At 41.8% G+C, this 26,650-nt stretch overlaps 1 protein-coding gene across 2 annotated transcripts in view; it reads left to right on the top strand.

The window, feature by feature from the left end:
* Nucleotides 1-24,219, top strand: part of DLC1 (DLC1 Rho GTPase activating protein) — a 212,967-nt gene extending 188,748 nt beyond the window's left edge. For both annotated transcript variants that reach the window (XM_010574536.1, XM_010574535.1), the window contains 12 exons: nt 2,387-2,468; nt 9,678-9,741; nt 12,615-14,041; nt 15,216-15,392; nt 17,306-17,465; nt 17,708-17,906; nt 20,247-20,460; nt 20,865-20,979; nt 21,829-22,050; nt 22,757-22,974; nt 23,152-23,325; nt 23,848-24,219. In XM_010574536.1, the coding sequence (XP_010572838.1) occupies nt 2,387-2,468; nt 9,678-9,741; nt 12,615-14,041; nt 15,216-15,392; nt 17,306-17,465; nt 17,708-17,906; nt 20,247-20,460; nt 20,865-20,979; nt 21,829-22,050; nt 22,757-22,974; nt 23,152-23,325; nt 23,848-23,968 (3,173 nt within the window). In that variant the 3' untranslated portion in view covers nt 23,969-24,219. The remainder of the gene's footprint in view (nt 1-2,386; nt 2,469-9,677; nt 9,742-12,614; nt 14,042-15,215; nt 15,393-17,305; nt 17,466-17,707; nt 17,907-20,246; nt 20,461-20,864; nt 20,980-21,828; nt 22,051-22,756; nt 22,975-23,151; nt 23,326-23,847) is intronic.
* The last annotated feature ends 2,431 nt before the right edge of the window (nt 24,220-26,650 follow it).

The raw sequence follows: 26,650 nt of genomic DNA, 5'->3' as shown, positions 1-26,650 counted from the left end.
GGGAAAAAAGAACATACAAGCCATTGTTGCGCAGGTGTGCGAGGTGTTCCTCGAAGAGACTGCTGCCTCCTGCGCTCGCTCGTCCTTCTGTGGGATGGATTCACTTTGCCAGTCTGCTTTTACAAAGGTTTTCTTCAGTTAAAACTGTTGTCTTCATTGCCTCTCTGACCTACTAGGAACTTCCAGTTTTGGCATATAGTTCTTACACTCTGATGCACAGTAACCTACAGAAGTTTGTTTTAAAGTGTGACATCCTTTTTATATATGTATATTATTCAGAATTTCACCACCACCACCACTTAAAATTACTTGCATTGTAGTGAAATTATTATGCACTCTTATCTGCCTCTTCTTTTTTATAAAACAAACTCCAGCTGCTGCTTGTAAGAATGAGCATAGAAAGTCCATTATTTACAGTGAATAACTATTGGAAATTACAGCAAATGCTGAGCTGACCTTCTTGAAAAACGATCTCGTTGAGCTTTGATTTGCAGCTGCATTGGCAATATGAGATGATAATAGCACTTTCAAAAGCAGCACTTGGCAAAACTTTTCTTTGCCTGTTCAGAAATTAAATTTCCTTTTATTATTTCTCTTCCTTTTTTTTTTTTTTTTGTGCTAATGGAGGTGCCAGGATTTTCTTGGGATGCAGAGCTGGGACTGTACTTCCAGTCTTTGTTAAAACTGGGGATGAGTCTCTCGACTGAATTTGTGGGCTTTTGGCTTTCATGTTATGCTGATCTGTAAATCCCCTCATAAATTACTTGCATTCAGAAAACATGTCCCACCTGTAGTTATCATTGCCCTACCTAGAGACTCTAAATTTATATAAAGTTTCTAACATAAGACCATGTCCTGCCTAACATCAAAAGGACCGCAGAGGTGACAGCAAGAGGTGAGAACAAGGGCAGCCATACCTATTGAAAAGACAGGTGTCCTTATATGAAAACAGTATACCATTGTCCTTTGCAAGTCCCCCTGGCAGCAGCAACAACAACAAAAACAGCAGCAGCGCAAATTAAGCATAAAAAAAAAATTGGACTCGTGCAGTCTGTCAACTTCTTCCAAGTCACCTCTCTCACTTAAGTTCTCCCATATGTTTTCTTGTGGGCATTCTAAGGTACTAACTTTCTCAGTGGAAAAACTTAGATCAGCACTGGTGAAAATACCGGTTGAATGCACTCACCCTCTTTACTTGCACCTTGGATTTAAAATACTGAAGGGGAGACCCATGAATCAATTGGGTATATTACAAGAGTTCTGAGAAGTCACCTATATGGCCCCACGCAGTACACATTTAAAACGGAGATTAATCAGTGAGCCTTTGTCAGTTTCTTTGCTAAAACTGCAGTTTTCTGTAGAAAAGACAGAATTTCTTGTGTTTTGCAGAATACATAATAATTACTTTATTCCTGAGGCAAAATCAAGACAAATGGTTTATTTGAGAGATTAACTCTTGGTATAGAAAACCCAGAATATTAACTACCTTTCCACAAATTAACACCAGTCCTACTCTTTTCATCATTTCAGATCATTCTTTCCTAGTCTTTGGAAATTAAAATACTTTATAGACAATCACTTGAACCAGGGAATGTATGCAACTGCAGCAGTATATTTGTAGTTTGCCCCTGTATTGCTGTGTGCCCTGAACACCCAGTGGCTTTGGTGGGAGTTTTGGCTGTGCAAGGAATGCCGGATCAGGACCTGTATGACAGTCAGGAATCTGTGGAGGACAGTAAATAATATATGTATGGTTGCTGCTTCAGAGCTGTAGTAAATTTTCAGCTCTTTGCCAACATTGTTTCCTCCCCCTCGCTCTCCCAGTTGTTTACCTAAATAACGTCCTAAGGAAAGGAGGCAGTATGGGCTGTGCGCAGCTTGGCTTGCTTTCATTTCAGTCCATATCTCATTAATGTTGTAACAGTGTCAAACTTTTAAGCAGCTTGATTAACAGCCAAGGAGATTTGGGGTTTCATTCTTTTCCAGAGATTTGGGGTTTACTGACCTTTTTTCTTTAAGGTGAGATATTAGTACTTCAATGGAAATTGTATATTTATTTTAAACAAAGCTAGCCTGAGTCAGTTTATGCTTCTGATGTTGGGTAGGGAGCTCGCATTTGCCTCTCTCCGTCTCCTGTTGTTTCATCTCTGCTTTGCTCATTTTTCCTCCATTTTGCATATGAACTTTCAGTTATCGAAGCTGCACGTCAAAAACTTGGACATGAAAAGGAAGCATCTCTGGCATTTGAGGTGATAGCGTGTGTTTACCTGAGACATGCCAATCACTGGCATCTTGGAGAGCTCAGCTGGAGGCAGCTGGTTGTTCTGAAGTAACTCACCACTGGGAATAAGAGTTATTTTGATTCCATCTGTCTCTGTTCCTGCAGATCTCCTTTTTCCAATTGACATCGCTCTAGTCAAGCGAGAGCATGACTTTCTGGACAGAGACGCTATTGAGGCCTTATGCAGGTAGGTCAAAAAAAATCACACTGCATTTTGAAACAAAACCCTTCCTGTGTAATAGAAAGTGTAACCTGGGAAAAGCATAACCTCAACTGAATTATGTACCATTAAATAACCATTTGCTTGAGATCTTTTTATTGTCCACTATCAGTATGCAGTTTTCCTTAGCATGATATATTGGTCTGAGTAATGGTTGGGGATCTTATTTAAAACAAAGTTGGGAGGAAAGTGGCCTGAGTCTTTGTGACAGGTATTTCATAGGCATATTTTTTATTATTCTTAATTTGCTTTCATTACTAATTCCCAAATTAGTTACGCATGTGAAAGCAGAACTCTGCTGGCTAAAGCCATCTGCATGTACAACTGTAGCATCAGTTCCCACACAGGAATTGTTTTTTGGGAGCAGTATTAGCAAAGCGATGCTGCTGCACTCCGTTACTCTCCTTTCTTATGTTGGTTAGCAGCTATGTATACAAACAAAACAAAAAGCTATGTATACAGACTCTCATGCTGACCTCAGTGCATCACCCTGTGTGCACCATGATCACCAAAGTGAATGCAGGTACGGCTGAAATGGATAATGTGAGTGAATCTAAGAGTTTATCAGTCACCACTGCAAAGATTGGCCTGCCCTCAGCCACGTGCTCCCATTACTTGTCTTTGTTGTTTATGGGCTCCTTCCGCAAACCAGTTCAACTCACCCTGCAAAAAGAGTCTGGATAGTCCTTTTGCTGGGTTAGTAAATTAAATCAGCCTGTGGAAAGGCATAATGAAGTTCAGAGTAGGTGCAAAGGATGGGGCAGGACCCCACAGCCAGCTGCAGGGGCAGGAGAAGGGATGGGTAGAGTAAAAGAGAGAGCAAGACTTGCCGGTGTGTGGCAGCATGTTTTCACAGAACTACAGCCTCAGCATTACCGATTTTATCATAAAAGCAATTGCAGTGGCCCCATCTGACACTTACCCATCCACCAGTTACCTCCTCTAGTGTGAGTCCACAATCTTAAATGGCAAAAAAATAAGTGCAGTTTTCTGCCGCTGTCCTTCAATATGGCAGCTTTCCAAATTGTCTGCAAAATGAATGCTTTTGGATACCGCATGCATGGTCTGCAACTCTAAATGTCAGTAATTCTAATGAATTACAAAACCCTTTTAAGAAAGGCTTTGAGTTTATAGTCTTCTCATGCCATCACTGCCGTACTTGGAAGGGAAAGAGCGGGACGGGAATTTAAAGTTCTTCAGAAATATTTACAAGATTTTCAAACTAAGAAAACAGATTTGTTATCCAGTTATTAGGAGGGGAAAATCTCATTAATGTTATATTCACACTCAAGATGTGCCCTACACAAGTGTAGAGCACCTATTCCATTGATATTAAAATGTAATACATTGGTCTGCTTATTTGTGTGCTCTGGAACTTGTGAAGTCATTGAACAGAAAGTACAGCAATGTGAATAAATGCTGGTTCCCAGAAGCGTGGTCTTCCCTTGCCAGGAAAACAAAATACAGTCAAGCCAGCATATTTTGGACCTAGGGCTTGCCTGCAAGAATACTTTTAAACTTGGGATTATTTATTTATATGGGGAAAAAAAGGTAGCAGATTGTTTCTGACTGGTGCTAGTGTGATCGATAAAAACAGTTAGCACTTTCTGAACATAGAGGACAGTAAAAAGATCTGTGTCCTAAGAATGGAGGCCTATATTGTAAGCCTTCTAATAAAGGTGAGCAAACCAAAATGGTATGGGTATATAGATATTTTGTGAAACTAGGAAGTCTTTAATAAGTCTGCTGATTGTAAAATAACCTCTTCACTTGCATCTTCAAATTGTTTGCTGTGTAATATGCATAAGAATCTACCAGTCTTATTGTAGCTTGAGACAAGATTTTAAAGGCTGAACTATATCATTCTGAAGCCTGTGGCTTAGATGTCCAAGTTATCTTTTATGAAGATAACTTTAAAACTGAAGCTAAAGTTCCTCTAGAAGTGTTCAGATCCCACCTCAAAATAAAACTGAAGGAAATCAGTTAATCATCTCAGATGCCTGAGTTTGTCCCTTTACCATTTGTGTTAGACAAAAGCAGTACATTGTCACAACATTTCCACCTTTAGAATTTTTTTTCACATCTCCTTGTTTAATTTTGTAAACCTCATTAAAAAACATGGAGAAGGCCCATCATTTGGAATGCTGCATTTCTGCCTGAAGCCTGGGTTTATTTTGACTCATGCCATGGTCAGTGTGTAAACAGTAAAGGGGTTTACTCAGTAAAAGACTTAGAGCTGTTTCACAGCCATAAGTCTATCACTATTTCTTGACTGAAAATCAGAATAGTTTTGGAGTTATTTGCATTTTCAGCACAGAGCTAAATGAACACTGTATGCAGTGGATGGTAACAAAATAGTAAGTCATCTGTGCTGAGAATCTGCTTTTCTGTATTAACAACCACTGTTCTGCCAGCAGTTCTAACTTGTTCTAATTACTGCATATGAAGAAATTGTATTAAAAAAGACTGTCAAAATCACAGTGACAGGGAGGTTTTTTTTAAGTTTGAAGCACTTTAAATGATAGTCGACATCTGAACAGTTTTGTAAATTATTGTTTAATAATCTTATTAATGTAAGCAGGAAAACTAATGTAACTTTAAAAACAGCTTATTAGTAAATGTTTTGCCAAATTCCTTTCTAAATGGAAAAGGTATCAATAGCCACCCCATTAAGGTTTTTCTGGAAAAATTTTAAGTGCAAAGTGGGTTGAGACTTGAATTACAGAGATAGCATATGGCACTTGGTAACAGTAGAAGATAGGTGGTTAAGAAATGTCATTTAGTGATGTTATCGTGAAATGTAGGGTTAAAAATCTAAAAACAATGACTCTAATTTGCTGGGATGTAGTGACTGTCCAAAGCGCTGCTGGCCTTGGTTTCATAAGACTTTATGTAGATTAATGACTGGGAATTTATCTCCAGAGGATAACTGGCTGCACTATGCGCTGATGAAACTAAGTACTGAAACATGCTTATCCTAAAGGTTGTTGCTAAGTACAAAATACATAGCAAGTCATGATGGAAATCCTATTTAATCTCCTTATGCATACCTAGAAAACTGCCACACTATATACACAAGAGATTTCTTAAATCTTTTGCCGTCAGGACTTCTTATCCAAGAAATTGATTGTAATGGATTCGCATGAGCAGCATTCACTGCTCATGTCATTTGGTTTGTAGAGAGCTGGCCTCCTTTGCAGGTTAGAATGTGCAGATGAACCCCGGGAGCCAGCGTAGAGGCTGTCCACTGCAGTGAGACAAGAAAGCCCTTGTATCATCAATTAGTAACAGGTATAATGGGGTTGAAATTTGCCCTATAAGAAGGAATTAAGAATTTAAATCCATCAAGAAAATATTTTGAACTTTAAAGCTAGATCATACAGTTACATCAGATTGAAAATTGTCATTTAAAATGCATAAATCTAATATTCTGCATTGCTACCACTTTTCTTGGGTGCATGGGGTGAGAATTTCTCCTGTTGAAAGATTTCTCCTGATGAGAGCAGAATGAATTACCCGGGGTTATAGCCAAAGTAGAACTGACTGGTATCTATAACAAAGACTTCACATTATAAGCCCATATTTTAATTTATAAATTAGCTGAAGTTAGCTGTTCACACTGCAATTTTTGATAGTGAATGTCTTGTTCAGGCTGGCTGTCTTTTAAGAAGTTCAGGCTAAACTAGTTTGGCCATTTCTGAGGAGAGGACTAGGAAAAACGCATCGTTTGCTCATTTCTGAGCGAAGCTCCAGTGCCTCATGTTTTGGGTGCCGCAGGTCCAGGCTTCCAGGACTGAGAGACAGGTTCTGTTGCATTGGTCACCCTCGGGAAGAAGGGTTTTGCAGAGCCAGGGTGAAGGAGGGTGAGAACCTGGGTAGGAGTACATGGCGGGTGAGGAAAAGTGACGTCTTGGAGTTAGAACGCTCCACAGGAGTAAGATACCATCTGGATGTGAAGACGTATAGAGAGAGGGCTGACTCAAAGGCATTTATCTAAATGATGGGAAAGAGTATTATCTTGTCATCCAGACAGTCATCCAGAAAGCAGCTGGGGTAAGAGGCATTGTAGAAATTGCAACTGACATAGCCAGACAGTGAAAGCGGCTGTAACTGCTGTCGGCAGCAGTCCTGCCCCGTCCCTCCATCTCCCATCTTGTCCTCGCGAAGGTGTCGCCAAGACAGGTTTGGGCAGAATAAGACGGAGCTAAAGAATGAGGGAGACCTGCTGACTGTCAGTAGGGAAACGATAAGTTGAATTTATACCTGGGAATGGAATTACCAAAGGAGAAGGTCCAGAGCCAGAAGAGAAAATTGCGTTTCATTAACAAGCATCGATTTGATGAGAAGATCTGTAGAAAATGAATGTGTGCTTATATGCTTAAAAAGTGTTGCAAAATGTACGTAAAGGTTAATGACAGTTGTATAGGTAACTCTCGTCCTGGCAAAGCCTAAACTTTGTAAGCTTAGTTTTGCAGACTCAATAATGTGTTTGGAAGGCAGTTGTGCATATTGTACTGTTTTCAGTGTCCTATAGCTCAAGGAACTGGGCACTGCTGAACTTCAGCAGAAGTTAAAGCAAGATGTGTGATATATATATAATGAAAGTTGCAGACCTGAGGCAATTGCTGCAGAGCATTTAGGTTTTAAAAGGGAAACTGGTTTTGTGATGAAATCATGTCAAATGTGTAACAGAGCCTTTACTTGCCTCGCTGCTATTGTATTTAACCTCGCTCATTGGGGGTTACCTTATCTTGCCTTCATACTCATTTTTGTGAGGTGTGCGCCGGGAGATCTTTTTTTCTTAAACACCCTCTGTGGAAACAGAGGTCTTTGCTCTACCCTTTTCCACCTATTTCAGGGTTTTAATTTGAGTAGGAGAAAAGTCTGGGGATGTAATCTTTGTGAAATCAGAGATCGTCTTTATTAGCGGTCAGACAGGCTGGAGCTAGATAAAGCCTGATACAGGGATTTGGTGATAACTTCTCTCTGCTTAAGTCAAAGGTTGCAACACTGTGAAATTTGTAAATTATTACACAATATAGAACTGAAGACAGCTTAATATTCCCTGATCTTGAGGTCCAGGAGTTTGAGAGGAGAATGTTCTTTATAACAGAGAGAGGGAGGCGGCTTTCTGCTGCTGTGTGGCCTCTCAAAAACCAAAATACCAGTTTTGTTGTGTAGCACATAGATGGGACGTTCACCCTTCGCCCACACCATAAATACAATCCCTCTGAAATTCACTGGACTTGTGCATGTACCCACCAGCTGCAGCTGACAGGACCGAACCTTCTGCCTTTTAAAGTCAGAGCAAAGATGAAAATAGAGAGATCTGGATAACTTTCCTAACCTGCCACTGCCCTACTATTTGACCCATGGCAATTCTTCCTGTTTCTCTTCTTTTCTGCTGTGTTGTGGCTGGGTCTAATTATAGATCAAACTGCCTTTTTTTTACTTCACGACTGCAGCAAAAGCACCAGTAGGAGCTTTTCCATTTTCTTTGATGGCCTCAGGATCAAGCCCTGTGTAAATACCATCTGCAACCAATCCTGTGCATAAAAGGCGAGGGGAAAGAGAGGAAACTAGTAATTCTTCCTGTGCACACATTTTCTAGATTCAAGTTACAAGTTTCATGAATCTGAAAAGACTCATCTGAAGCAACAGGACAAGGCAGCATTTCTTTTTTTTTTTTTTTTTTTTTCAGTTTTTCAAAGCTGCTGATACAGGCTGTTCTTTACACTTTGCTCAAACGAATTATGTGAAAATTATACAACTTCCTTCAGAATGAATTAGGCTTTTTAAAGCTCAGTTTTGCTTCTGTTGAATTTGGGCTGTGGTCCGGCTGAAGGAAGGGGGCGGCTCTGCTCCTCTGCCTCCCCCTGCGCACACTGCCCTTCACACAGCTCGGGGAACTGACTTGGGAGAAATTCAACCCAACAAAGTATTGAAAGATTAATTTTCAGCTCGTTTAGTTTCCTCATCCAACCCACAATACAGCCTCATGCGTGCAAGTATTAACACAAGGGACCAAACCATTGCTTCCATGAAGCTGCTGCTTCAGCTTTTCTGCCTTCTGCATCACACCCAGCCTGTTCCTGCCCTTTGCCTTGCCATAGCACCAGCATTTCTTTAACCACGCTTTACCAGTGTAGATTTTAGCTGAGCCAGGTCCCTGGAGCAGTTTCTGGGGAGGCAAGGGCTGGGAGAAGGGCAGGAGACCACAGCAGCCTGCACTTAGCCATACCTAAACTGCCATGGAGCTGTGTGTTTAACAGTGCCAAATTTTGCTCTAGTTTAAGCTGTTTGTGCTCAGCCCTGCACACTGAGCTTTTGGGGAAGACAAGGGAAGACAGGTAATTTTTTTTTTGGTTTAGGGATACCTACCAGATCATTAGCTCCCCAGGGAATAGAGGGATGCTTATATACATTCATACAGTACTTCAAGATATGCATCCAGCCTGCTATCACATTTCACAGGGAGGTTGGTTAACTGCTGGTGCTGCAGCATTTTATTTTTGTTTAAATTTTAGTCCTTCAGGACAACATTTTTATGTATAAAAGAAACTTTCAGTTTAGGAAGGAAAAATTAGGTCTGTATTTTTTTTGGTTTTTTTTTAACTGGTGAGTTGTCTTGTCCCAGGACTGTATTGAAAATAATCATTGTTCACAAACAAAACAGACACCTAATAAGTGGAAAATAAGTTTTCCTCTGGGAGGTTTTAGCTTATAAAGTACAATTTTAAAGCAGCATGCTTTTTTCACACAGGCATATGTACACAGTGTCAAATCAGAAGCCTTTTCCAGTATTTTCTCCTGTTATTTTCTCTCTGTTGAGATTGATTGTTTCAGGTTTGCTATTTAAACAAATGTAATTATTACAATTCATTGGATATAATGCACTCCTCAACTTAGTCTAGGTTTCCCTTCATTTCTTTTTACTTTGATTCAGGTAATTGTGACAAATAGTCATCCATCCTCCATCCCTCCCTCTGAAGTTAGAATACAGCCAAATGTAATGGGTTAATGGTTAAGTATAATTAGGGCTCTAATTGAAACTCTGCTTGTTGCTATTTGTATGCAAAGCAGTTTGGGGACAGCCTTTGCAAAAGCTTTTGAACTGGAGTAGCCTGTGTCAAAACACTGGAGTGTTCTCTTAATATGGTTTCCTTTGCTTTGCAGGCGCTTAAATACTTTAAACAAATGTGCAGTGATGAAGCTAGAAATTAGTCCCCACAGGAAAAGGGTAAGTTCCTTTAACATCTTCTGTTACAGCATTGTACTTTAATAAAACTGAAAAAAACCCCACCTAGCAGATTGCTTAGCTGCAGTCTAGGATAACACCTGAGTAGAACCTGGCAAGGACACGCAGTCAAAATTCTGCTTACGTTTCATTCTGTGTTCTCACTGAGGGAAAACTGCAGGGCTTGGCCACGAGTAAAGGTTATTCGTCTACCAAACTCTTCCCCGAGCTGCTGCTCCCAGTCTGAAATCAGGCACTGGGCTTCTCTGCCTGTCAGTGAGGTTGTCCATGTTGAAGCGTATTACCTACACTCAGGCAGGATTGTAAAGAGTAGGCTTGATGGAGGAGCCACGATGAGCTGACCTGAATGTTAGAACATCGTCTTTGGCATCATCTTCACAGTTTTGGTTCTTTGCCATCACGTTAGAATTGTATTATTTTATTGTGATGTAGACAGGATCAGCTAGACTGTGCTTAGCCTGCAGAGGAAAGAGCTAATCCTTTGTAGGATTGGGTACATTATTCCCTTGTTTTTTAATTACATAGCTCAAAATTAAAGCAATATATTTACAGAATACATCAGCTACCTTTTTAGAAAGTTTTCATGTTTCTGCAAGTTCAGCAGAAAGTTTGCAGCGGGTCTTAAAAGTGTTTCCTGAATTTTCAGGATCCCTGTGGAGCATGGTGAGAAATAAAAGAGCACCTACTGTAATTTCAGTAAGGTAGTACCGGCAGAAAGCTGAGTTGCTGGAGTTTGCTAGTAAGGTGCCACTCAATAGCTGTCTTAAAACTATGTGTGTGTCCTAGGAGGGATCAGCAGTTGATACTGTCCCCTGGGATATGACAACTGTAGATAAAGATGACTGAGCTGAGGCAGTACAATGCTGCCCTACCCTTAACAAGAATGCATACAAATGCTCTGAGGTTGTTTACCAGGAATTAATCCCCTCTTTCCCTATCTGTTTGTGGTATGTTGGAAACAGCATCCAAGCTCCAGAAGATAACACTCTGAGGCAGCATATGTAGGAACTCTTTAAAAGTAGGGGTAGACAGCTGGATTGCCATTTATGACCGCCAGAAGATTTCTCCTCCTTGTTCCTGAACCCTGTTAACACTGGAATGATCAGTATTGCTGTTAGAGGTCAGGCCAGACCCGACTTCAGGTCCAAACCCCAGATCTTCCAGAGTCTGGACATTACCTTTTGTTTCAGTCCTTCCTTATTTTCATTCACCACCCACCTTCTGGCAGATGGACTTAGATCCTATTCCCTTTTGTTGTTAACTTTATTAAAATCAATACTTAGCCTTTAAAGCTTTTTAACACCAGGGAAAAACTGTGCTGACAGAAACATATGTTTCCTTATGTTTGCATTGACCTCTTTGCAAATTAAGATCACTTTACTGCTCCTTTTTTTTTCCAGTCAAACCACATTCACCACCGAACCATTACTATTATCCATTGGCAGTTTCAAGTGACTCTTTTCCTCCTCAAAACGTTAAATAGGTCTTCATCTGAGTCATGGACAGAAGTAGTTTGTAGTAGTTGGGAAACAAAGAAAATGACGCTTGCTCTGCCTCATGTGTATTTGGTTATAAAAAATAAATATGGTGTTTCACTTATTTTCCTGAGCTGGTGAAATGTGCTATAAAAAAAAACCACACCAGAAAACTAGGAGAGGATCAGGAACTAAAGTATGCATAAATAAAATTTCTGAAATATGAATAATTTACTTGTTTTTCAGAGAATACATGTTTGTGTTCCTGGCACACAAATAGTTACAGTTTGGGTCATGCATGCGTGTTTGTTTTTAAATTAAAGCAATCTAAACAAATGAAGTGAAACTCGTGGAGCTGGGTGGCAATTCGTGTTTCCTGCTCTGAACACCAAAGGTTATTTTGTGGTTTCATGGTGTCATATTAAAATATCTTCATTGGTTTTATTCTTCCAACATGAAATTTTCCAGATATTTGGATGACCAAATATGTCAGTCCCGGGATCATTCCCTTTCAGTATTTAGATGAAAAGATTGTAGGCGTAAGTGATGTACGCGCACTTGTGCCCTCAGGCATTACTCATACATCAAATATCATCAGTGGAGATGTTATTTACAATTTACTTACGTGCTACACTGTCAGTGAGCTCTTGCTGCTCGCTATCTCTGAGTGTTAAAGTTTGCCTGAAGGGAGACTGAAGTAGAAACTTCACAGGACATTCTTAACATGTTAGCTGCTAGCCTGTGGGAGGACGAGTGGACCAGGTAAGAGCCTGGAGGCATCGCACTCTTGCCATGCAAGAGCTTCTTTTGCTATCTCATTAGTCACAGTGAGGAGACCCTTCAGACTTCCCGAATGGGTAAGGAATTAAGCTGCTACAATTCAGAACATATGAGAAACATCTCATAATTGCAAAGAGGAGTATAAACACGCAGCCACTATCAACAGAGTGTAACTTTGGAGAGAGTCCAGAGGGACCCCAGCCCCTGACTGACTCCAGTTTAAAATTTTATGCATGCCAGGAATTTCCATTGATCTGAGGGCTATCCACTGTGACCAATTAATTAAATGTCTGTGGATACTAGGGTTTTTAGAAAAGAGCAATTTAAAACAGATTGCATTGTTTGTTTCTTTTTATGGAGCATATCTCTTTTGTATTTAAAAACTGTTAAAATATATTGCCTGTCCCATGTTATCTTTTCCTCTGATGGGCTTTATGGCCTAATCTTCCTCTCCCTGAAGTAAAAGACTGTTTTCACTTTAAATTGAGTGAGAACAAGGTCATGCTTAAAGCAGTTTAGTGGGCATTGTATTTAAATGCAACCACCTTTGCCATTTGGGCAGTTTGCAAGCAGTACTTTCAGGGTTCTTCCTCTTTGCAGAGCGAAGATTCGGATGAAGATGAACCTTGTGCAATAAGTGGCAAATGGACTTTTCAGAGGGACAGCAAGAGGTGGTCAAGGCTTGAAGAGTTTGATGTGTTTCCTCCAAAACCGGACTTGAATACCCCCTCCCCGGAAGCTCCTCACCTTACTAACGCAGCAAGCCATGAGAGTGTGCTAACAGACCTCAGCGAACGCCAGGAGGTGGCTTCTATTCTGAGCATCAGCAGCACCAGCAGCCACCAACCAACCCTGCAGAGCGAAGCATCTACCACCAGGACAAACTCGGTTGTCAGCGTTTGTTCATCAAACAATTTCGTAGCAAACGATGACTCATTCAGCAGCCTGCCCTCGCCCAGGGAGCTGAATAGCTTCAGCTTCAACACCAAAGCCAATGAGAAGAACGCCAAGTCCAAAACAAAGAGCCTGCTCAAGAGAATGGAGAGCCTGAAAATCAAGAGCTCTCACCATGGCAAGAGCAAAGCTCCTTCAAAGCTTGGCCTTATTATTAGCGGGCCCATCCTGCAGGAGGGCATGGATGAAGATAAACTGAAACAACTTAACTGCGTGGAGATTTCTGCCCTCAACGGCAATCACATCAGCCTCCCCATGGTACGAAAGAGGAGCGTCTCCAATTCTACCCAGACCAGCAGCAGCAGTAGTCAGTCTGAGACGAGCAGTGCCGTCAGCACACCCAGTCCTGTCACGCGAACACGCAGCCTCAGCGCGTACAATAAAAGGGTGGGCATGTACCTGGAAGGCTTCGACCCCTTCAACCAGTCAACGTTCAGCGACGTGATGGAGCAGAACTTCAAGAACCGGGGAAGCTTTGCAGAAGACACCGTGTTTTTTATCCCTGAAGATCATAAGCCCGGCACTTTTCCCAAAGCACTCTCCAACGGCAACTTCTCCCCAACAGAAAGCAGCGCCTCTGTGAACTGGAGGACAGGGAGTTTCCACGGACATGGCCATCTCACCCTCCGGAGGGAAAACAGTGGCGACAGCTCCAAAGAGCTGGGCATGGGGAAAAGGCGCAACTCCTCCAGCTCAGTCAGCAGCCGCCTGAGTATTTACGACAACGTGCCAGGCTCAATCCTGTATTCCAGTACGAGCGACCTGGCCGACCTCGAAAATGAAGACATATTCCCAGAACTAGACGACATCCTATACCACGTCAAAGGGATGCAGAGGATAGTAAACCAGTGGTCAGAGAAGTTCTCGGACGAAGGGGACTCCGACTCGGCACTCGACTCCATCTCCCCGTGTCCTTCCTCTCCAAAGCAGATCCACCTCGACGTAGATAACGATCGAACAACACCGAGTGACCTTGACAGTACGGGGAATTCACTGAATGAAACGGAAGAGCCCGTGGGGATGCAGGACAGGAGGGACTCTGGGGTGGGCGCATCGCTGACACGGTCCAGCAGGTGAGGTTGTGAGCGCTGGGACTTGGGGTGGCCCCGGGGAGGTCCCGTCGAGCCCGAGTGGCTCTATAGTAGCTGCACCACACTCAGTTAAGGTGCAAAGAGGAGTTGTGGCCATTCAGGCACACGCGTGCTGTTCCCATTGCTTCCCAAAGCAATTATAGGCAAGGGAAGTATTTGCGCAAGACTTTTAGACAAGTGATTCCCGCACTTTGTAGCTGTGTGTTTGTATGTTCAGCCTGAGTGGTCACTGAAAAACAGCCCGCTCAGCAAGTCAGCGTTAGGAGCAACGTGAAGGCAGTTTTGGGGAATGATAATTCTTCAAACTGAAATGGTGTGTGGGAGGGAGAGGGACCTCAAGTAGGATTATTCACGTTTTTAAGTTGGCTAGGAGAGCCAGTATAAGTATGGTCTGGTTTGTGTCAGTGTGTAGTAAAAGTCTTGACTATTAGACTGTTTCAAAAAGTTGCACTTTTCAGTAGCAGGCTGCTTCTTAATAGCATGCTAGGGCATTAAATCTGCAGGGAAAATGAGGTTTGTTTACTTTCCCTTGATCGCTGTAGCACAGCGGAGGACTGGGGGAGTTCCAGTGGCCTCCCAGTTTCTGCTGGGAGTTTTACCATGGGATGGATGGATGACCATATTTTGTATTGGGAGCAGAGCAAGGAGCTGAATTCTTTCTAGCTTTGTTTCCAGTTTTCCTTTAAAACTGGTGCAAATCATTGAGGGCCTGCTTTCTGCTGTCATTTAGTCGCCTACAGCTGCTCATTTAAACTTAATGGGACTTCTAGAAGCGTGTAGTTCCCATCTGATGTGTATTAAAAATTTGGGCCGTTTTTTCTTCATGGAGTTTTTTGATGCCCACCGCCTTAATACTGCAAGGGCTTTTTCTCAAAAAGGGTGCTGGAGCCCTCGGAGGATATCTGGTAGGGCCAGACTGTGTAGTTAACACTGAGCTGTGGTCAGCTCAGAGTGCCCGTTCCCGTCTGAAGCACGTGCAGGTGCTGCATTGCATCGGGTGAGGTGGAGACGCTGCCGGCTGGTGCCTACGAAATCTCAGAAGACGGCGGCTGCCAAGGGCAGGGAGCTCAGCAGTACGTTTGCGGTAATTCCTGCACGTGTCTTGCAGAGACGTTTCAGTGACCGGTCCTTGCTCTGTCCCCCATCTTCTCCGCAGGCACAGGCTGAGGTGGCACAGCTTTCAGAGCTCCCACCGGCCCAGCCTCAGCTCGGCGTCGCTGCAGATCAACTGCCAGTCCGTGGCGCAGATGAACCTGCTGCAGAAGTACTCTCTCCTCAAGCTGACTGCTCTCCTGGAGAAGTACACGCCTTCCAACAAGCATGGTTTCAGCTGGTAAGGGCACAGCGCCACGTGTAGACAGGCCGACTATATGAGCACGACAGTTGCGCTCGTCCTAAGCATCTTTTGGAGAGATGCAATGAATCCCTCCGTCCCTCTTTTTCCATATTTGCACTTCTTCCTCCAGCCTGTGCTGACAGTGATTTGTGGTTGCCTAAGATGGGGCTAAAATCACTAACCCTTTACGTAAGCATAATCTTATTAGGCTTGAGAAGTATGTTTATAGGGGGCATGTGAGGGAACAAGAGCAGTGAAGTACAGGCCAGCTTTCTGAGCAGGAAGATGTCCGCTGTCCACAGCAAAAGAAGGACTAGTCGTTTATTGAGGCAGTTAGCAAGGAGTGGCACAAACCTCAGTAGATCTTAATAGGCTTGCTTTTCTTCAGTTATTCTTAAATATTTGCATTAGTTTCTCTATATAAGCATGTAATTAAATAATGTAAATTTCCTTTAGTTCTAGTGTCTCGTTAGCCAAAATCTGTCTCCTCTCTTTAAAGCACTATAAATCCAATTAGCTTGCACAAAAGGTGGCAGAGGGGAAGAAAGATTGGGACAACCACAGAGTTTTTTGTAGGCAGCAATTTCTGCTGTGGCCAGGTGTTTGTAACCCAGTTGAATATTTTTTGTTGGAAGAATGAAATAGAAAGCTCTTTTATTATTGTATCTGCAGTACAGCCTGTGTAACCTTCAGGATGCAAAAGACGCAATAAAATTTTTCTTCTCCCTACCACAGGCCAGCCTCCTCCCTTCCCCAGGAGTCATAGAGAGTATTTAGCTTCAGCATCAAAGTACCTCCTGTTCAAAGGCTGTTATTATGTCAGCCTTTCTAAATACAGAAGTTGTTTGTTCTGAAAGACAGAAATAAGTATTGACCAGTTATCCCTGCATGCTTCAGATTCTCGGTGGAGATCGCAATGTGTTTTTTCACATTCCATTGGCATGTTTTTTGACAAAGCAAGTATTATTCATACATATATCAATAATATGTATGGCAATACAAATTGGTTCTGTTTTACTATGTAACAGATTAGTCAGCTGTAAATCTAATGCACTGTTTGTATAGCTGTACTGTATATTGAAATCTTAAATAGGTCTCCCTGTTTTCCAGTGCTGCTGTGTCCTATTAGTTGTTGCACTGGACATTAGCTTTTCTCCCTGTTTAGGAAAATGATCTCAATATTTTCACATTTTAATGGCTTTTTTTTTTCCCCCTTTATGAAACCAATACTCTTGGGGACCTGGGAGTAAATCATTCTTTTGTATTTAGTAACTTTTTCCTTGGAATCATAAGCAGATGGAAAGGCCTCTCATTGAAACTGGAGTGGGAGGTGGGGGTAACAACAGTCACTGGCTGACAAGGAGGGGGGTCCCTCAAAGGGGTTGTTTATAGAGCTGAAGTTTTTAGCTGACAAACTCAAATGTATTACATCAGTTCCCTGCTGTTATGCACACTGGTGGGTGGTGGACCCAGTTTGAGGACTTTGCAGAACAAGTAGTTGACATACAAAAGCTCATTGTTCAAATGCCCATCTTTCCCGAAACCTAAAGAAGCAGTGTTACAAGGGGTCACTGACCGCAGGATTTATTTTGACTCTTTTGCAATTCAGTCTGGCCCCTGCAGTTTCACCCTGTAGCTTTTGTCCTACTAATATTGATGGAGTAGCACCACATCAACACTTACAGGCAGCATACTGCCCCAAATGTCAAGCTTTTCTCTTAAAGAAACTCTGTTTTCTGTCCTCTCCCCCTTCCCAGCCCTAAGTGGATTAGCTGATTTATACTGTCACTGCTTTTCATATTACTAAAGTGTTTCACTTATTTTCACTGACTTTCTGAATTACTGGAAATACAGAAGATAATGGTCGACAGAGGTTTAATTTGATTTTGTCATTCCCTTTGCTTAAATAGGGCAGTACCAAAATTTATGAAAAGGATAAAGGTGCCGGATTATAAAGACCGAAATGTGTTTGGAGTACCGCTGCAAGTCAATGTCCAGCGCACAGGGCAGCCTCTTCCACAGAGCATTCAGCAAGCCATGCGGTACCTCCGCAACCACTGCCTGGATCAGGTGGGTTTTGCTGTAGTCTCATCCCACACGCATGCAGCACCCAAAGCCCAGCCTTCCATTAATTGTTATTGTTCCTGAATCAGACTGAAAAAAGTAGACTCAAAACAGGACAAAATAGATAATTAATGCAAGGAAAGCTTTCCATGAAATTAGAACCCATAAGTAAGAAGCTAAAGAGCATACTTACCTTTCAGATTTGCTGGACTCATTGTAAATGTATTTACCTTTCCATCTATATTTAGGTTGGACTGTTTAGGAAATCTGGAGTCAAATCAAGAATTCAGGCTTTGCGTCAGATGAATGAGAATTCAACAGACAGCGTCAACTATGAAGGCCAGTCTGCTTACGATGTAGCAGACATGTTAAAGCAATTCTTCCGTGATCTCCCTGAGCCTCTCATGACCAACAAACTCTCCGAGACCTTCTTACAGATATACCAATGTAAGTAGTGAGATTTCTATGGCAGATGGCAAATGGTCATTTGTGTAGCAAGGGTGGAACTTTCTAATACCACTTCTCTGGGCACTATGTGTGTTGCATATGTTGGTCTTTGCCTTTCTCCAGCAGCAGTTGTTTAATGATTTATAGTACAAGTTCTTTTCATTTCACCTTTCTCTGTAGTTTAGGAACACATATAAATCCTCCATCACTTGCTATAAAGTTTCCTCTCTTCTTTGAGCGTACTTCATATTATGGTTTGAAAATAAGCCACATCTGATGTGGCTAGGTAGAGGAGCTGTGCAAACACTACATGAAGAGAGTTTGGGGCTTTTGAGGGGATTGAAATGCACTAAATTACTGGGATTTTTTTGTAAGAGCAAGGCTGCCAAAAAATTTCTATTTTCTTGTAATTCATATTCTTCTATCCTTCACCACAATTTTTGAAAACAACCTTTAAGTTGAAAGCTTTTCTGTTACTGATGTGTAGCTACTTTACTGATATGTACCATAAACAGAAAGTGCTAAAAATAAACCACATAAAAAATGGAGTTTATCAATGCATGTGAAAAGAAATAGTTAATCTTTCTGAGATGGCAGGTTCAACTCCAGCAAGGGAGACATTCTTTTTTGTGCACTAGATAAATTGAGTTCTGTATAGATAGTAATTGTGTGCTGGATCTTTCCAAACAGCACCTTGTCTTTTAGAAGTTGTCTTCAACATTGTTTCATTGGGAATACTCTCACTTTATAAAATGGCCGAAGATGAATTAATATTTGGTGACCAGAACTGCAAAGCCTTTTGAAATATTCATGGCAGTCCAGACTGATTGATTGATGTACTATGGGCACCTTTCTGATCCTGTGGTTTCTCTCCCTAACACCACCCCAGCTCTCTCCCCGTGTATTCTTCCCATGGCAGCACAGCTACAATGGAACTTACTGCAAAAAAACCTTCTTTGAGCTCTTGCTGTATTTTATACCTTCCTTATGGTGGTTACAAAAAGGTTACAGGAACTTCCTTTAGAGCTCCATAGGTGGAGGTGATGGCTTAAAATAAAAACATACATACCGTTATTTCAGTGCACATGGGTTTTTTGTGTGTTTGGATTCCCAAGAAGGTTTATGGAGAAAATTAATCAGACTCTCCACTTCTGTGGATATTAAACAGCAGCTCTTTGTGGGTTTAGTGCCAGAAGAAGTTTGACAGAGCATTGCAGAAGTATCTGTTCCTTTCCTTTTGCAGGCGGTAGGTCTGAGGAATCCCCAGAGGTGGTCGGGAAGTATTATCTCTGTGTTAAGCAAAGAGCCTTAAAGCAGCTGTAATTTTTGCTTCCCTGCAAAGGACAATATTTCCCTTTGCTTTGGTGTCGTGCACCAGGCTGCGCACTGGAATTGTCCGCACGTGGCTTAAATGTGCTTTGAGCTGATTGAGGGGAGCGTGTGGAAAACAGTGGATTTTTATTTAAAATTGCTTTCTAAATTCACCTGCTAGCCTTACAGAGTTGCTGAAGCCCAAAGCAAATACCAGTTAAATATCTGGTTAGCACCACATGTATTATGAGACATGCAGTGAGGGCGGTGTGGTGCTAATGATGATATAAATGCTCCAGGACTCAGACTATGATGTTGTCTTCAGAGATGGCTTATTGGAAATCCCTTTATGAGAAGCAGATCTGGTCTGGGTTATTTCATTTTTTGTTCCCTTCAAGTTTGGAGGAGAGGGCCTTATATAAAGACACACGTCAAATTTTTCCAATGGCTGTTTGTTGTTAGTAACCAAGGAGCTGTTTAATGGTATGGGGCTTCACAGCATTGACTTTCTTTTTCCACTGCATGACTTTGAATGATCTGCTCAATAAAGCAACCCTCTGTGTTTGGTAAAGCACTTTCTGGATATTTTATGACATCATTGTTGAAAAGGTTTGCTAGCCAATTTATTTAATTAATTCACCTATTCTAAAATGCATTCATGTTTTGAATTTCTTTGAAAGCCAAAGAATTTCTAAATTGGCTGGACTGTGTTTGCTTGTTCAGTGCCTGACTCCAGGCTTCTGTCATTTTAGTGCATCTGCGGGAGCATGTAGCTGTTGAAATTAAATCTAAAATTAACTCTGGCCTAGGCACAACTTCTTCTTGCTTGCATTTCTTGTGAGGCAGGAAATAGCTGAGGGTAGTTAAACTAGTGGGTTAAAAAAAAATTCCTTCATGTTTCCTACGAATGGTATGCATCCTGAAGGAAATCACTTCAAATATTTGAAGCTGGAGTTTGCTTTGGGATGTATTCATGCTGTGTGTGTGGAAAATCAATGGGCTGATGAGAGAATTACTAATATTATGCAGATGTGCCAAAGGATCAGCGTCTCCAGGCTATCAAGGCTGCCATTATGCTTTTACCTGATGAGAACAGGGAGGTCCTCCAGATTCTTCTCTATTTCCTGAGTGATGTCACAGCTGCAGTGAAGGAAAACCAGATGACACCAACCAACCTGGCCGTCTGCTTAGCACCTTCCCTCTTCCACTTAAACACTCTCAAAAGAGAGAATTCTTCCCCAAGGTATGTCTCTGGGGAGCAGGGCTCATTGCTGCTGGTCCCGCACCGCAGCTAGCAGCAATGCGCAACAGGCACGGTCTAGCATTGACCCTACTAGTTGTGATCACCTCGGACATCTCAGAGGGCACTGGGTGTAGAACGGTTATGGGATCCTACCTTTTGTTAGAGATTTGTTAAGATATGAGCAAGTTCCTAAGAAGGAAGAAACAGCGGGGCTTCCAAAGAAAAAGTTTAGAGAGAGTAGCGAGAGAAGTCGGTAACACCATGCCAAGATTTGGTCCTGGGCAGCACTGCTCTAAATCACCAGCAGATTTGGGAACCCTACTGTTTTCTTACCAAGCACCTCTCTGGCTCTGCATTAAATAACTGGACTTGTGTGTGTGTGTGTGCTCTTTTCCCCTGTGAAGGGTGATGCAACGAAAACCAAGCCTGGGAAAACCTGACCAGAAAGACCTAAATGAAAATCTGGCTGCAACCCAAGGGCTAGCTCATATGATCGCTGAATGCAAGAAGCTCTTTCAGGTAAAACACCTATTTGCAAAACTGATGGGTGGAATATTGGCCAACGTGGCTAAGATCTGCCATATAATGGAAAGCTAGGAAAGTCTCTTTATTTTAATGAAGTTTAATACATGATAAATAGCTTTTTAAAAAACTTTGCATCCTGATCTGGGTGCATACATGAATTAGAAGTGGTGCTAGAAGAAAAGAGAGTTGTTTTGTTGGCACTGGCACTCAAAAGTCATGAGGCAGTTGTGGGGTTTGGGACATTTTTGTTACATCCAAGCTGCATTTGAAATATGTTTTCAAGCTTTTATTGTGCAGCCATGAGGGTCTGTGAACTTCAGCTGTAATTACAAAGCAAGAAGCTCTTTCCAGGAATTTCAGTGCTTGTTTTATACTTAAATTCCCAAGAGTTAGCAAGACTAGGCCACAAAAGCATCCTGGAACATGACACTGTCAAACCGTAGGTTGAACGATCTGTAGGAACTAAAGCATGCTCTCTCTAGGGCCCGGGATGGAGAACCAGACAAGCCTTGAGTCCTGGTTTTCCTCACTGTCATTGAATCTTTTCAGAGCCCTCAACTGAAGACATGCCTGTCTCTTTTCTTGCGGCTGACAACTGATCCCTCCTTCCTTCAGTCTGCAGGATTAACTGTGCTGTGGGAATGGATCAGACTTTGAGTTAAATCAAAGTCACAAACTTAATTTTGGCATTTCTTCACATTGAGTGCTCAACCTGATACATACACATCCCACCACTTACAAAACTAGTGTACCCATCTTTCTGTGGCTATCAAGCTGCTAGCCTAACTCTGTGATTTGGGGAGAGAGCTGCAAGAGGATGATTTCACCCTTGTCGTCCCTTAGATACCCGAAGAAATGAGCAGGGGCCGGAACTCATACACGGAGCAGGACCTGCGTCCCCTCAGCCTGGAGGAGCTCCGGGGTGGCAGCAGCACAGCCGAGCCCTCCGACTACCACTGCTACCTCCAGGACTGCGTGGATGACTTGCTCAAAGAGATGAAGGAGAAGTTTAAAGGCTGGGTCAGCTGCTCCACCTCAGAGCAAGCAGAGCTGGCCTACAAGAAGGTATGCGCTCTGTCACTCACGCCACAGCTCTGGCTTTTAGCTCATCTTCTCTCATATACGCAGGCTTTTGACATAGGATATTACAGAAGGTTCAGTGCACACCTTTACTTTGCAGATAGATTTAAGAAAAAAACCCTTGATCTTTTGACATAGTTGTACAATGTCTAGAAACAGCATGTCTTTCAGCAGTAGTCAGCTAACATGCACTGATTTGTGTTCTTCTGTTTATCCAGCCCAGGAATGTTTGCTGTGTTGCATTTACACACTTTTACTCACGTGTGCAAAGCTTTGACAGGTTGAGTGAAGCCTCCAAGCACTGTCACTATGCAGGCAATAGGAAAGAAGTTTCCCAGCTGCAATCTTGCACAGCTCAGAGCTAGCACAGGGAGCACTGTTTCAATGAGGCTTAAGATATTTGAAAATTAAACTTGGAAAACTAGGATATCTTTCTGTAGCATCACGATCTAATAGTGGCCCATACTGGAGAAGATAACTGTAACTTAAAAATAATTTGGAAGTCAGCGTGCAGATGCTTTTGGCTGTTTGTTAGGAAAAGAACCTTAGTCTGAGCTTATGACAAGCTTAGTACAAGATATGCATACATGTGTGTGTATTTTATTTGCTGTATGTAGCCAACACTAAAATAGAAAGGAAAAGAAAGTGTAAGGCAGAGTAAAACTGAGGACTCTGTACTGATTTTTCCCAGGTATGTGAAGGTCCCCCACTCCGGTTATGGAAAACTACCATTGAAATCCCAGCTATACCAGAGGACGTTTTAAATCGTTTACTTAAAGAGCAGCATCTTTGGGATGAAGATCTTATAGATTCAAAAGTAATCGAACCTTTGGATAGCCAGACAGATATATACCAGTATGTCCAGAACAGCATGGCACCTCACCCAGCCAGGGACTTCGTAGTCTTAAGGTAATACTTTTATATGTGATGATGTTTATATCCTACACATACGGCAACCTTGCCTACAATTTCTGTATAATATAAGTTATTTAGGTAAATATCTATTTGTGCATAATTTGAAGTCTTATTAGATATTTGAATTACTGTTTGTCAAAGATAAGACTTTTTTTTCTTCTCTTCTCTTAGAACATGGAGGACAAACTTCCCAAAAGGAGCTTGTGTGCTTCTTGCAACTTCAGTGGACCATGACCGTGCTCCAGTGGCAGGTGTTAGAGTCAATGTGCTCCTGTCTAGGTATCTGATTGAGCCCTGCGGGTCAGGAAAATCTAAACTTACCTACATGTGCAGAATTGATTTAAGGTATGAATTTCCACTTTGTCCTTTTGTGGTGGTAACTTTTCTTGTATAGTTTCTGCAAAATGTAGATGGTTCAACAGGCTTTAGTTTGGCCAGTAGTAGGTACTTCTGAAAGGCATAAGAATGGTCTCTGAGATGTCACGGAAAATTGGCTTCAGTGCACATCTAACAGCAGGTGTGGTTTGTTGCATTAGAAGCCTCCAGGATGTGCTCCACCACGGCTATTGGTATATAAACCCATGCCTTCCTCTGACAGATATATTTGGATGCAAGCACATGTTAATATTAAAATTAAGTTAGTAAAGAGGACCAAGTTCTCACAAAACTTCTCATAACTTTTCCTCACTGCAGCAAACATGGTTTTGAGCAAGTCTATACATTAGTAAGGCTGAGCTGAGCAATAAGCAGTAATAAGATTTCCTAGTCAGGCATTTAACCACCTAGATATGTATTTGGTTCTGTCTAAGAAAATGCATGCAAAGTTACTGGTACCTGCTTCATCATTACTTTCTCTCCACACATCAGGGGCCACATGCCAGACTGGTACACCAAGTCTTTTGGACACTTGTGTGCATCTGAAGTCGTTAAGATACGAGACTCTTTCAGTCATCAGAGTCTTGAGAGCAAGGAAGTAAAATCCAGGTGACTACTGAAGAGGAATAGCCATGCGCTCCACACCTCAGCAACGTAGACTTTACACAAAACTGAGGCTTGTCCGCTGCAGACTGGACTATTGCACCATCTGCAAGTCACGTCATGAAGGGATGACAGCATGAGAACTTGACTGTGAGCATTACTATAGGACTGTGGCCATACCATACACTTTAAAGCTGCTTCCTGTCTGTGTAAGGTCTATAGTGTAGGCCTTGACTGGAATACATAGGAGGACTGTGCAAAGAAAAAAAAAAAAGTATTGTACTATTAGATGGTTTGAATTGCTTCTGAGAAGCAAAATTCTTTAAATGCAAAATATATTATGAAATATGGTGAAGGCTCATCATTCCCATGTGAAATACTTAGCTTTATGTACATACCCATGTCATTTTATTTGTAGTGCGTTGAGGGACTGGTGTATCCACTGGAATAGTTGGTACTCTTCAATGTGTTCTCACTGAGATAAGCAGAGAAAGGTTTGCACAGAGATTAAAGTGTGAATGAGTGTGTTGATGGTTGAAAGGATAGCAGAAGAAGTCGAACTTGACATGTGTCTGGTACACTGGTAGGCAACCAGAATGGATTTTAGTATGCTGGATACAGTTCAACCTAGAATAGGACTCCCCTGTGGACCAGGAGTAGCCATCCCTCCAATGTGCCAGTTCTGCGTTTTCCTCAGCCCTAACCTTGTTAAAAATCCTAAGCAGATGTTACAAGAGGCTTGCTCTGATTACTGTCCACTCCTTGTCCAGATGATCTTTTAGGAGTGATTAGCAGTTCTATAGCAATTTTAAGTAAATATACTTCCGAGCAACATAGCAGCTTAGAAATGAAATGTCTGTGCAACAGTAAAAAGAGCCAGTAATGTCAGTTGTTAATTTGCCAAAAAATGTTCGTTGCTTTTACTCCTACCTGCATTAACTATAAGTGTTTTAATGAGCTTTTATATATTTTACTGTATTCTAACGGCTCAAGAGGAAAAAGTCAACACTGGAGTTGCGGTGCCGGGAGGTGGCAGGACACCTGCAGGAGCAGGTGGGGTGACATGGGTAGGAAGAGTTGCATGAGCTCTCTCCCTTTCTCTCCCTCCTTTGCCCATTTTCCGAAAAGCTGCATGTTAACACGAACAGAACCTGGATGTGAGCAATTTGGAGGGTTATATTTGGGGGCAGAGAGGAGGGTGGGGTTTTGTGTTGGGTTTTAAACCCTTTGGGATATTCCCCCCTCCTTGAGAATCAACTTGTATGAACTGTAGGAAGTCGTGAGGTCCTCTGGAAAGGTGTCTTTCTGTAGGTTTTACTGTAAAGGTAAAGATTTGCTTTCGAGGTGCAGTATTAAGTGATAAATGTATTTTGTGGCGAGGGTATGAATGAGTTGCAAGACGGAATTTTGACTGAGACTTTGTTACCATTGTCAGTATTATTTTAAGCTTTTTGATGAAGATTTTTTTATTATGGCAAATAATGTAGTACTTCCAGTAACAGTGTTCCTCATGAGTAGGAAAACCTTGTATATTCTTCTACATCAAACACTTTTGAATTTGTAAAATTGTATGTTGTACATACCATTCTATTGTAAACATGTATACTTGCCCACAGTGTACTGTCAAACATAGATAAAGCATGATAAAGATTATTTAAAATATACCTGTATTTATACCTCAGATATTCTTTTTGGGTTTTTGTACCTCAAGTATGTTTTCTATTGTAAATGTGCTTTACATGACTATGATCTACGTGAGAGAAAGGAAAATGTTTAACTTGCTATAGATGTCTGTACAGAATATACTCAATAAGTGCACTATTAAATGTTTGAAATTGGAGAAGCATAATGGTTTTTATTTTATTCTGCATCCTTCCTTCCACTTTCATGCCCAGAGGAGGCAGCATTTTTCTTACCACTGGTTCTTTACATACTACTACCAACTGCCTAGCCACCCTTGCCCTCTCCCAGGCCAGTATTTTTAGCATTGTTAAAGGCAAGTACCAAAGCAATTTCAAAATTTTTGGAAGACAAGCCTTCATGATGGCAGACAGCTGGACAGAAATACTCCCCACTCGATAGCTTCATACATTTAAAAGTAAAAAGAAACTTCTGGTTTGCTGCTGACCTGTGGAAAGCCGCTCTTGAATTTAACCGGGAGCAAAGCAAACTCCTACTTGATAGGCAGCTGTATGCAATGCTGAAAAAAAATTCACTGCTTTCCTATTTTCTGTGGGGAAAATGAGGGCATGATGAGTTGTGGAGTCATAGGTTCGCTTTAAAAAATGCAAGTGTGAAAGTAATTGGAGAAAGTTAAAGCACAGGCAGCAGTGAAATGAAGGTGAAGAGAAGGCCAGGAGGATATACGAACAACTGACTAAGGTGAAAAATGAAGCCAAAGACAGCTGTTAATTCAAGCAACTTTAAAAAGTTTTTAAAGTCTTAGCCAACAGAAATATAATTTGGGCATCTGAAAGAGGATTTTGATTTGTGAGGCTTGTCTGACAGAGTAGCTGGAAGGACGCCTGCTGCTTTTCAGTTACCAACATCATCGTATTCTTTCTCTGCCCAAGCATCCCAAAGTCCTGATCACTATCGCTTCCCACCATGTTCCCCAGGGAGCAGTGAGGGATGCTGCTTCACAGTCTGGCAAAGCAAACCTCTTGCTGTCATGGTGCTAGTTCTCGCACAC

The sequence above is a fragment of the Haliaeetus leucocephalus genome, unplaced genomic scaffold, assembly GCF_000737465.1.
Source record: "Haliaeetus leucocephalus isolate CR32 unplaced genomic scaffold, Haliaeetus_leucocephalus-4.0 Scaffold439, whole genome shotgun sequence".
Lineage (NCBI taxonomy): Eukaryota > Metazoa > Chordata > Aves > Accipitriformes > Accipitridae > Haliaeetus > Haliaeetus leucocephalus.
This window is presented reverse-complemented; position numbering and strand designations above follow the sequence as displayed.